Source organism: Oncorhynchus clarkii, chromosome 19 (genome assembly GCF_045791955.1).
Source record: "Oncorhynchus clarkii lewisi isolate Uvic-CL-2024 chromosome 19, UVic_Ocla_1.0, whole genome shotgun sequence".
Taxonomy (NCBI): Eukaryota; Metazoa; Chordata; class Actinopteri; order Salmoniformes; family Salmonidae; genus Oncorhynchus; species Oncorhynchus clarkii.
In genome coordinates this window covers 4,056,549-4,069,048 of record NC_092165.1, presented here as the reverse complement: position 1 = coordinate 4,069,048, position 12,500 = coordinate 4,056,549, and the positions used below count along the sequence as shown (strand labels likewise).

Sequence of the window (12,500 nt, the reverse complement as noted above, 5' to 3'; positions counted from 1 at the left end):
TCTAGGATCAGGTCCAGTATTCATAAAGATTACCAGAGTAGGAGTTCTGATCTAGGATCAGGTCCAGTATTCATAAAGATGACCAGAGTAGGAGTTCTGATCTAGAATCAGGTCTGGAATCTGTAGTCCCATTCTGGAACGTTTGGAGGCAGATTCTGGAACTCTTACCGGAAATCTATCTCTGCCAGAGTGTCCAGGAGTTCCGTCCTGACCAGCCAATAGGAACAGTCCTTTAAGGTCAGCAGGTCAACCAGGAGATGCAGACCCAACTCACTCAGAGTACTGCTACAAAGAGTCATGATGCAATGCTGCAACACACACACACACACGTTAATACACAAGTGCGCGCACACACACACACACACACACACTCTCCGTCTCTTACCCTGACTGCAGAGCAGGCCATCTTACAGGTGACAGAGGACTCGTCCTTGAGAGTGTTCTGTAGTACAGGAACTAGATCCACCAGGGACAACGGGTTACCTAGTGGAGATGAGAGAGGAAGGAGAGGGGGAGGGGAGAGGGGAAGAAAGAGGGGAACGAGGGGAGGAGAGGAAGGAGAGGGGGAGGATGAAGGAGAGGGGGAGCAGAGAGAGGAGAGAGGAAGGAGAGAGGGGGAGGAGAGGAAGGAGGAGAAGAGAGAGAGAGGGGACAGAGGAGAGGAGACCAAAGCAACCATTTATCCAGGACATGTGACTGACAGAGATAATAATGATCGTTGACTAGAGGAATGTGATGATTGACATGTTAACTGGACGATCCACAGCTACAGTGGTGTTTCAGGGGAATCTCTCTAAACTAATGAATCCCCCTCCTACCTGTAGAGGCGTGAACGCTGGTCATCCAGGTGTGTATGTTGTAACGTGTCTTGTTGAGAGCAGAGTGGATAACAGCGCCACACAACACCCCTGCAGCACCTCTGACCTGAGGGTCTCCATGAGCAACCAGACACAACACATCACTGATATACTGCTGCTCTGTAGAGAGAGAGAGAGAGAGAGAGAGAGGGGTGAGGGTCTCCATGAGCAACCAGACACAACACATCACTGATATACTGCTGCTCTGTAGAGAGAGAGAGAGAGAGAGAGAGGGATGAGGGTCTCCATGACGACCAGACACAACACATCACTGATATACTGCTGCTCTGTAGAGAGAGAGAGAGAGAGAGAGAGAGGGGTGAGGGTCTCCATGACGACCAGACACAACACATCACTGATATACTGCTGCTCTGTAGAGAGAGAGAGAGAGAGAGAGAGAGGGGTGAGGGTCTCCATGACGACCAGACACAACACATCACTGATATACTGCTGCTCTGTAGAGAGAGAGAGAGAGAGAGAGGGGTGAGGGTCTCCATGACGACCAGACACAACACATCACTGATATACTGCTGCTCTGTAGAGAGAGAGAGAGAGAGAGAGGGATGAGGGTCTCCATGACGACCAGACACAACACATCACTGATATACTGCTGCTCTGTAGAGAGAGAGAGAGAGAGAGAGAGAGAGAGGGGTGAGGGTCTCCATGACGACCAGACACAACACATCACTGATATACTGCTGCTCTGTAGAGAGAGAAAGAGAGAGAGAGAGAGGGGTGAGGGTCTCCATGACGACCAGACACAACACATCACTGATATACTGCTGCTCTGTAGAGAGAGAGAGAGAGGGGTGAGGGTCTCCATGACGACCAGACACAACACATCACTGATATACTGCTGCTCTGTAGAGAGAGAGAGAGAGAGGGGTGAGGGTCTCCATGACGACCAGACACAACACATCACTGATATACTGCTGCTCTGTAGAGAGAGAGAGAGAGGGGTGAGGGTCTCTATGAGCAACCAGTCGTACGGTGTGTGTGTGTGTGTAGTCGTACGGTGTGTGTGTGTGTGTGTGTAGTCGTACAGTGTGTGTGTGTGTGTGTGTAGTCGTACAGTGTGTGTGTGTGTAGTCGTACAGTGTGTGTGTGTAGTCGTACAGTGTGTGTGTGTGTAGTCGTACAGTGTGTGTGTGTGTAGTCGTACGGTGTGTGTGTGTGTAGTCGTACAGTGTGTGTGTGTGTAGTCGTACAGTGTGTGTGTGTGTAGTTGTACAGCGTGTGTGTGTGTAGTCGTACAGTGTGTGTGTGTGTGTGTAGTCGTACGGTGTGTGTGTGTGTAGTCGTACGGTGTGTGTGTGTGTGTAGTCGTACAGTGTGTGTGTGTGTGTAGTCGTACAGTGTGTGTGTGTGTGTAGTCGTACGGTGTGTGTGTGTGTAGTCGTACAGTGTGTGTGTGTGTAGTCGTACAGTGTGTGTGTGTGTGTAGTCGTACGGTGTGTGTGTGTGTAGTCGTACGGTGTGTGTGTGTGTAGTCGTACAGTGTGTGTGTGTAGTCGTACAGTGTGTGTGTGTGTGTGTGTGTAGTCGTACAGTGTGTGTGTGTGTAGTCGTACAGTGTGTGTGTGTGTAGTCGTACGGTGTGTGTGTGTGTGTGTACGGTGTGTGTGTGCAGTTGTACAGTGTGTGTGTGTGTAGTCGTACGGTGTGTGTGTGTGTGTGTGTGTAGTCGTACAGTGTGTGTGTGTGTGTGTGTGTGTGTAGTCGTACAGTGTGTGTGTGTGTAGTCGTACGGTGTGTGTGTGTGTGTGTGTGTTCCTACCCTGCTGTGTCTCTCCGTCCAGTGGTTCCAGGTACAGAGAGTTGAAGAAGACTTCAGGATGAAGGGCGGCTGCTGCTCCGATACAGCTGACTGCTAGAACCTTCACACTGACACGGACCTCTTTATCAGAGACCAGCCCTGCACACACACACACACACACACACACACACACACACACACACACACACACACACACACACACACACACACACACACACACACACACACACACACACACACACACACACACACACACACACACACACACACACACACACACACACACACACACACACACACACACACACACACACACACACACACACACACACACACACACACACACACACACACACACACACACACAGGCCAGAGACACACACAGGTCAGAGACAGGCACACACAGGTCAGAGACACACACACAGGTCAGAGACACACACACAGGTCAGAGACACACACACACAGGTCAGAGACACACACACACAGGTCAGAGACACACACACAGGTCAGAGACACACACATAGGTCAGAGACACACACATAGGTCAGAGACACACACACAGGTCAGAGACACACACAGGTCAGAGTCACACACAGGTCAGAGTCACACACACACAGGTCAGAGTCACACAGGTCAGAGTCACACACACACACAGGTCAGACACACGCACACAGGTCAGAGACACACACACAGGACAGAGACACACACAGGTCAGAGACACACAGGTCAGAGACACACAGGTCAGAGACACACAGGTCAGAGACACACACACAGACAGGTCAGAGACACAGACAGGTCAGAGACACACACAGGTCAGAGACACACACAGGTCAGAGACACACACAGGCCAGAGACAGGCACACACAGGTCAGAGACACACAGGTCAGAGACACACACACACAGGTCAGAGACACACACAGGTCAGAGACACACACACACAGGTCAGAGACACACACAGGTCAGAGACACACACAGGTCAGAGACACACACAGGTCAGAGACACCTCTCAGACTCGTACCATTCTTCTGTCCAGTCAGCAGGAAGGAGGCAGAGAGGAGTCGTACACAGTGAACCAGAGGCTCCGCCCCTTGGTCTGTGTAGTGGCCAATCGGACCCTTTATCCTCGATGGCTGGGGGATGAAACAACATTTAACCAATCACAACCAGTCAAAATAAGACAGACAACAACATTAGCCAATCAGAAAAGACAAATGTGAAATCTAAACAAACCTAAATATCTCATAATGAGTGATGGGGTTTTAAATTAGTGGGGGTTTTATCTGACGTCATTGGCAGACTATATAAGATATTATAAATTAGTGGGGGTTTTATCTGACCTCATTGGCAGACTATATAAGATATTATAAATTAGTGGGGGTTTTATCTGACCTCATTGGCAGACTATATAAGATATTATAAATTAGTGGGGGTTTTATCTGACGTCATTGGCAGACTAAATAAGATATTATAAATTAGTGGGGGTTTTATCTGACCTCATTGGCAGACTATATAAGATATTATAAATTAGTGGGGGTTTTATCTGACCTCAATGGCAGACTATATAAGATATTATAAATTAGTGGGGGTTTTATCTGACGTCATTGGCAGACTAAATAAGATATTATAAATTAGTGGGGGTTTTATCTGACCTCATTGGCAGACTATATAAGATATTATAAATTAGTGGGGGTTTTATCTGACGTCATTGGCAGACTATATAAGATATTATAAATTAGTGGGGGTTTTATCTGACGTCATTGGCAGACTATATAAGATATTATAAATTAGTGGGGGTTTTATCTGACGTCATTGGCAGACTATATAAGACATTATAAATTAGTGGGGGTTTTATCTGACCTCATTGGCAGACTATATAAGATATTATAAATTAGTGGGGGTTTTATCTGACCTCATTGGCAGACTAAATAAGATATTATAAATTAGTGGGGGTTTTATCTAACCTCATTGGCAGACTATATAAGATATTATAAATTAGTGGGGGTTTTATTATAAACTTGATAAGATGTCAATTCTCTTCGGTTTATAAATAACATACTGTCACCCAAAAGACTGATCCATGTGTGTGTGTAAAGGTGTAACGGCGTAACCGTGGTAACGGTGTATCTGCTGTAACGGTGTAACCGTGGTAACGGTGTATAAGTGGTAACGGTGTATTGGCTGTAACTGTGTAACCGTGGTGATGGTGTATCTGCTGTAACGGTGTAACCGTGGTAACGGTGTATAAGTGGTAACGGTGTATCGGCTGTAACGGTGTAACCGTGGTAACGGTGTATAAGTGTGTGTGTCTCTCTCCGTGTGTGTGTCTCTCCGTGTGTGTGTCTCTCCGTGTGTGTGTGTCTCTCCGTGTGTGTGTGTGTCTCTCCGTGTGTGCGTGTGTCTCTCCGTGTGTGTGTGTGTGTGTGTCTCTCCGTGTGTGTGTGTGTCTCTCCGTGTGTGTGTGTGTGTCTCTCCGTGTGTGTATGTGTGTGTGTGTCTCTCCGAGTGTGTGTGTGTGTGTGTCTCTCCGTGTGCGTGTCTCTCCGTGTGTGTGTGTGCGTGTGTGTGTCTCTCCGTGTGTGTGTGTACCTTGTTCTCCAGCTCTGTGGTCTCCGCTGGCTCCTCCTTTGGTATGAAGTGATCCACACTGCTGTCTGACGCCTGTCTGTTGTGACCTCTGCCCTCTAGGAGGTGGGGTCTACTCAGAGCTATAACAACAACAACAACGTCAGTGTGTGTGTACTGTATGTATGTGTTTGTAACATACGTGTGTGTGTTTAGCACGTGTGTACTGTGTGTGTAGTGTGTCGTACCCAGTGCGGACTGGGAGAAGGGTTCAGTGTGTGATGAAGGTACGGCTCCCTCTTCTTCCTCATCCTGTAAAGTTCCAATCTGCATCCCTGAATACAGACTCTCACTGGTGTCCAACACCTACACACACAGAGACACACACACACACACACAGAGAGAGAGACACACACACACACACAGAGAGAGACACACACACACAGAGAGAGACACACACACAGAGAGAGACACACACACACACACACACACAGAGAGAGACACATACACACGCACAGAGAGAGACACATACACACGCACAGAGAGAGAGACACACACACACACACAGAGAGAGAGACACACACACACACAGAGAGACACACACACACACAGAGAGAGAGACACACACACAGAGAGAGAGACACACACACACACACACACACAGAGAGACACACACACACAGAGAGACAGACACAGAGACAGACATCAGTGACTGAGGTTCATTATTCAACACTTAACAAGTCCAGCATGTTTTAGTTCAGCAGACAAGAACACGTCTACTGTCTTCATAGCTACTGGCAGCTGATCGTCTACCAGGTATAACAGTCTACCGGGCTTAACGACAGTCTACCGGGCATAGCGGCCGTCTACCGGGCATAGCGGCCGTCTACCGGGCATAGCGGCCGTCTACCGGGCATAGCGGCCGTCTACCGGGCATAGCGGCCGTCTACCGGGCATAGCGGCCGTCTACCGGGCTTAACGACAGTCTACCGGGCATAGCGGCCGTCTACCGGGCATAGCGGCCGTCTACCGGGCATAGCGGCCGTCTACCGGGCATAGCGGCCGTCTACCGGGCATAGCGGCCGTCTACCGGGCATAGCGGCCGTCTACCGGGCATAACGGCCGTCTACCGGGCATAACGGCCGTCTACCGGGCATAACGGCCGTCTACCGGGCATAACGACAGTCTACCGGGTATAACAACAGTCTACTGCTTAACATCCTTTGGGATTGAGAAGCACTCAGGGGACATTGGTAGATCTCTAAATTGGGAGGCAAAATTATGGAAACATTTTCCTAAATTCCCAGGTTTTCCAGAAATTCCAGTTGGAAGATTCCCGGAATCAGAGGATGAAGAAGCAGGAAATCTTCCCGTCCAGGATTTCTGGAAAAGTCTGCAGATTTTTGCACCCTTGTAACTAAATCACTGAACTGGGTTTGACTCAACAAAGAAGGAACTTTGGGTTGTGGGTTAACAGTTAACTACAGAACTCATTCCATTATGTAGGTTAACAGTTACTACAGAACTCATTCCATGATGTGGGTTAACAGTTACTACAGAACTCATTCCATGATGTGGGTTAACAGTTAACTACAGAACTCATTCCATGATGTGGGTTAACAGTTAATACAGAACTCACTCTATAATCCAACAAGAGAAAACACAAGAGAAAAGCAGAGAGATAACTAGATCAGGAGAGGGGGAGCAAGGGGGGGAGAGGGGGAAGTAGGGGAGGAGTGGGAAGGAGGGGAGGAGGGGGAAGAGGGGGAAGGAGGGGAGAAGGGGGAGCAGGGGGGGGAAGGAGGGGAGAAGGGGGAGCAGGGGGGGAAGGGGGGGAAAGGAGGGGAGGAGGGGGGATAGGGGGAAGGAGGGGAGAAGGGGAGCGAGGGGGAAGAAGGAAGAGCGAAGGAAGGAGGGGAGAAGGGGGAGCGAGGGATGGAGGGGAGCGAGGGGAGAAGGGGGAACGAGGGGGAAGGAGGGGAAAGGGGGAGCGAGGGAAGGAGGGGAGCGAGGGGAGAAGGGGGAACGAGGGGAAAGGAGGAGCAAGGGAAGAGGGGGAAGGAGGGGAGCGAGGGGGAAGGAGGGGAAGGAAGGGAGTGAGGGGGAAGGAGGGGAGAAGGGGGAGCGAGGGAAGGGGGGGAGCGAGAGGTAAGGACGGTAGGGGGGCGAGCGAGGGGGAGCGGATTCGTTTTAGATTTCTGAAGAGTTTCAATGATCTTCCTAAGAAAACTAATAAATCACCAAACAAGAAGGATGGGGAAAGCAACCAATCAGGAGGGGTTAAATCCTTGACTCCAGATTGCCATGGAAACGAGAGAGGGGGGAGAAGGGGGCGGTACTTAGCAGGGAGTAGAATACCGGTCAAAAGGAACGGGGGGGGGCGGGTTCGGACGGACGAGAGTGACAAGAACAAAACGGAACTACAGCCAGGTATATCCCCCCCTCCCACCCCCTCTGACATCATCAACCAATCAGCCAATCACCTTGCTACTACCGCTAGAGGAAGCGTCGGCGCCAGAAGAGAGGGAGGAAGAAGAAGAAGCAGCAGCAGCGACGGAGGAGGAAGAGGAGGAAGAGGAGGAGTAGACGGAAGAGTCGCTGTCGGACGCGTCTGGACCCTCGGTGGAGGTCGGAGAGGGAGGGGCCTCAAACGGCGGCTCCACCATCACCCGTGGCAACCACGGACGCGACTGCGTGTCACGGGGTGGGTGGTGGATGGGAGGGAGGGAGGAGGGCAGACCATAGAATCAGAATTAGAAGAACGGACATTCCCATTTAAAGCAATGTTACGCCAACCGCTTAACGACAGTCTACCGGGCATAACGACGTCTACCGGGCATTACGACCGTCTACCGGGCATAACGACCGTCTACCGGGCATAACGGCCGTCTACCGGGCATAACGGCCGTCTACCGGGCATAACGACAGTCTACCGGGCATAACGACAGTCTACCGGGCATAACGGCCGTCTACCGGGCATAACGGCCGTCTACCGGCATAACGGCCGCCTACCGGGCATAACGGCCGTCTACCGGGCATAACGGCCGTCTACCGGGCATAACGACAGTCTACCGGGCATAGCGGGCGTCTACCGGGTATAACGACAGTCTACCGGGCATAACGGCCGTCTACCGGGCATAACGGGCGTCTACCGGGCATAACGGGCGTCTACCGGGCATAAAGGCCGTCTACCGGGCATAACGGCCGTCTACCGGGCATAACGGCCGTCTACCGGGCACAAGGGCCGTCTACCGGGCATAACGGCCGTCTACCGGGCATAACGACAGTCTACCGGGCATAACGACAGTCTACCGGGCATAACGACAGTCTACGCCAACCACTGTGAGCCTCAGTGTTTAACACATGCAACCAACAGCATCTAGTGGGTTCCAGCCAGAAACCTGCACGACTGATGATGGGGTTTCGATTCATTCTACTGAGTCTAATTCTATGGTCTGGGAAACCTGGTCCATTCCAACTGATTCAAATCACTCATTCCAACTCCAATCTCTAATCTCTAATCCCCCAGTATCAGCAACATTGGAGGACAGTCGAGTGTGTTCGCTTCTAGTTAATCAAAACAAAACTACTTCTCTGTAAATAACAAAGTCTCACTCCTACATGTCAGGCAGACTTACGAGTTCAGCGGCGTCTGAAGGAGTGGCGGCCGAGTCTGGCCCTTCTGTGGTGGTCTGCGACGAGTCGGCGCTCGGGGGCAGCGAGGGGTCTCCCAGGGGGTCCAGCAGGGGCCCGTCGGGCATCTCCGCGTTCTCCGGTGTGGCGTAGTCGGCCGTTTCCGGGGTAACGTTAGCCCCGCTGGAGCTGTGGCTGAGCATGTCCTCGTCCGCTGCGTTGTCATTGGGCGACTCGGGAGTCCCCGCCCCTCCCTCGCCGCCGGAGGTCCCGAGGGCAGTCGTTCCTTGTTCCGAGGAGGCGCCACCGAGGTCCACGGAGTCGCCGGGCTGCAGAGCATGCTGTGATGAGCGGGGCTGCTGGGTAATGATGTCGACCACCTGGGCGGTGGCGTCGGCGCCCGCGACAGAGGCTGAGTCAAGGTGGGAGACACATAAAAATCATCACCCTCTCTCTCAACCTCATCTTTCAATACAGCAAACAGGGGTCAGTAAAGAATGGACCCCCCCCCTGGTTGATTTAATTGAAGAAATATTTGCACGTTTTGCTCTATTTGATTGCAGTTGTACTGCTAACAGATGACTGGGTCTGGAGCAATTTAAATCGTTATTTTTGCCTGGTGTTGTTTATGATAAATTCACATCTTGTTAAAGGGATTTTTTTATGAATAATGACTAAATGATGTATACATTTCAAATCAGAACTATGACTACTAACAGAATACTACTATGTTACTGTATGGATGTATGAATCTTATTATAATCATAATACCGAATATAATGTGTGTAGTTTTAGTCAACAATTAGAACATGGAACGTCTGTTCCTGGTTAGAAACGAATGAAGAGTTATCGTCAGACCGGGCTGGAATGCTGTGTTCCTTACAGGACCATCCTGTCCCCACCCAGGGAGGGGAGAGACCGTGGGCTTGTCGTAGATTATTTAACAGGTGGTAGACAGCGTGGGAAGACTTGCGAACTATACTGCCATTGTATCGGAGTGGAGGAAGGACAGTTTAAAACCTATGACGTCATTTTCAGTATATAACCTGATGTAAATTGTACCGCGATCAGTACTCTCGAGAATAAACGCTATCGATTGATTTTGAGACTGGCCTCTTGTCCATTTTATGCAAATAAGTATCTTACAAATTCTTAGAAAATGGGCAGAGTGTTTTAATTGAATTGGTTGATGAACATAAAATATATATAAGGGCGAACGACAGAAAGTGTAGGCTCATTCCTTGCGCAATCACAGCCATATAAGGAGACAATGGAAAACAGAGCTTCAGAAATTCTGCTAATTCCTGGGTGATGCATCATCTTGGTTTCGCCTGTAGAATGAGTTCTGGGGCACTTACAGACAAAATCTTTGCAGATTCTGAAACTTCAGAGTGTTTTCTTTCCAAAACGGTCAAGAATATGCATAGTCGAGCATCTTTTCGTGACAAAATATCGCGCTTAAAACGGGAACGTTTTTTATCCAAAAATGAAATAGCGCCCCTAGAGATCCAAGAGGTTAATACGGATGGTTGGTTAATACGGATGGTTGGTTCATACGGATGGTTGGTTCATACGGATGGTTCACATTAAAAGTGAACTGCAGGATACAGGCCTATTCCCTGTTTCATAAATCCTATGTTCCATTGGTTCATATTTGAATATTCATAATAGTGATAGTTAATCATTTTAATAGACCCCCCCCCCTAATGATAATACGATTGGCTCGACATGATGTCGGATACCAATTAACGAATGAATTACGTTTAAACGATTAACATTCAAACGATCATTGCAAACAATTAGAAGCATTGTGCCAACATGTCATAACAATAATAATAACAATAATAATAAATATTTAATAATAATAACAAATAAATAATAACAATAATAAATAATAACAATAATAAATAATTAATCATAATAAATAATAACAATAATGAATAATTAATCATAATAAATAATAACAATAATGAATAATTAATCATAATAAATAAATAATAACAATAATAACAATAATAATAATAATATTAACAATAATAATAAATAATTAATCATAATAAATAATAATAACAACAATAATAAGGTGCTTGAGTGATATGAATGGTGATGTTCCTGTATTCTGTCTCACCTGTAAAGGCCCCGGTGGTGACCTCTGCCCTCTCAGGGTCGTCCTCCAACCCCTCCTCCTCCCCCGACAGCATCTTGCCTGGGACACACAGACAGGATAAAGACGGCTACTGTAACATGACCAGTCAGCAGCGTTAGAGAAAGCTGTGGTAAAGAGGACTACTGTAACACAGTGTTAGAGAAAGCTGTGGTAAAGAGGAGTACTGTCACACAGTGTTAGAGAAAGCTGTGTTAAAGAGGACTACTGTAACACAGAGTTAGAGAAAGCTGTGTTAAAGAGGACTACTGTAACACAGTGTTAGAGAAAGCTGTGGTAAAGAGGACTACTGTAACAGTCTTAACATGACCAGTCAGCAGCGTTAGAGAAAGCTGTGGTAGACCAATGGTTCTCCAACCTCTCCTCTGGGACCCCAAGTCCTTCCATGTATTTCAACTATTCTAAAGCTAAAACAACCTGATCCAACTGATCAACTGATGCACAATTTCTTCTTTAGTTTCATCAGACGTGCTAGTCCAGGAACGCATCAAACTAGTCCAGGAACACACCAAAACTAGTCCAGGAACGCACCAAACTAGTCCAGGAACACACCAAACTAGTCCAGGAACACACCAAAACTAGTCCAGGAACGCACCAAACTAGTCCAGGAACACACCAAACCAGTCCAGGAACGCACCAAAACTAGTCCAGGAACGCACCAAAACTAGTCCAGGAACGCACCAAAACTAGTCCAGGAACGCACCAAAACTAGTCCAGGAACGCACCAAAACTAGTCCAGGAACGCACCAAAACTAGTCCAGGAACGCACCGAACTAGTCCAGGAACGCACCGAACCTAGTCCAGGAACGCACCGAACCTAGTCCAGGAACACACCCTGAACCTAGTCCAGGAACACACCCTGAACCTAGTCCAGGAACACACCCTGAACCTAGTCCAGGAACACACCCGGAACCTAGTCCAGGAACACACCCTGAACCTAGTCCAGGAACACACCCTGAACCTAGTCCAGGAACACACCCTGAACCTAGTCCAGGAACACACCCTGAACCTAGTCCAGGAACACACCCTGAACCTAGTCCAGGAACACACCCTGAACCTAGTCCAGGAACACACCCTGAACCTAGTCCAGGAACACACCCTGAACCTAGTCCAGGAACACACCCTGAACCTAGTCCAGGAACACACCCTGAACCTAGTCCAGGAACACACCCTGAACCTAGTCCAGGAACACACCCTGAACCTAGTCCAGGAACACACCAAAACAAGTCCAGGAACACACCAAAACTAGTCCAGGAACACACCAAACTAGTCCAGGAACACACCAAAACTAGTCCAGGAACACACCAAACTAGTCCAGGAACACACCAAACTAGTGCAGGAACACATGAAAACATGTTGAATGGCTGGGGGTGCTGGAGGAGAGGTTTGGGAAACACTGTGTCAGATAGAGGGAGCAGGACACAGGAGAGAGAGAGTAATTAAAATCACCTTTCTGTTTTCTGAGGAGGAGTGGACTATTACAGGAAGACCCGCCCCCGGCTGCAGG

General features: G+C 48.8%; 1 protein-coding gene across 1 annotated transcript in view; it reads right to left on the bottom strand.

Moving 5' to 3' along the window:
* LOC139374612 (huntingtin) overlaps window positions 1–12,500 on the bottom strand; it is a 137,888-nt gene that overhangs the window by 95,074 nt on the left and 30,314 nt on the right. The window contains exons 10-20 of the mRNA XM_071115640.1: window positions 12,443–12,493; window positions 10,958–11,035; window positions 8,835–9,241; window positions 7,680–7,886; window positions 5,445–5,562; window positions 5,221–5,339; window positions 3,653–3,764; window positions 2,635–2,772; window positions 819–977; window positions 386–483; window positions 169–308 (exon numbers count right to left, since the gene is read on the bottom strand). Of these exons, the coding sequence (XP_070971741.1) occupies window positions 169–308; window positions 386–483; window positions 819–977; window positions 2,635–2,772; window positions 3,653–3,764; window positions 5,221–5,339; window positions 5,445–5,562; window positions 7,680–7,886; window positions 8,835–9,241; window positions 10,958–11,035; window positions 12,443–12,493 (1,627 nt within the window). The remainder of the gene's footprint in view (window positions 1–168; window positions 309–385; window positions 484–818; window positions 978–2,634; window positions 2,773–3,652; window positions 3,765–5,220; window positions 5,340–5,444; window positions 5,563–7,679; window positions 7,887–8,834; window positions 9,242–10,957; window positions 11,036–12,442; window positions 12,494–12,500) is intronic.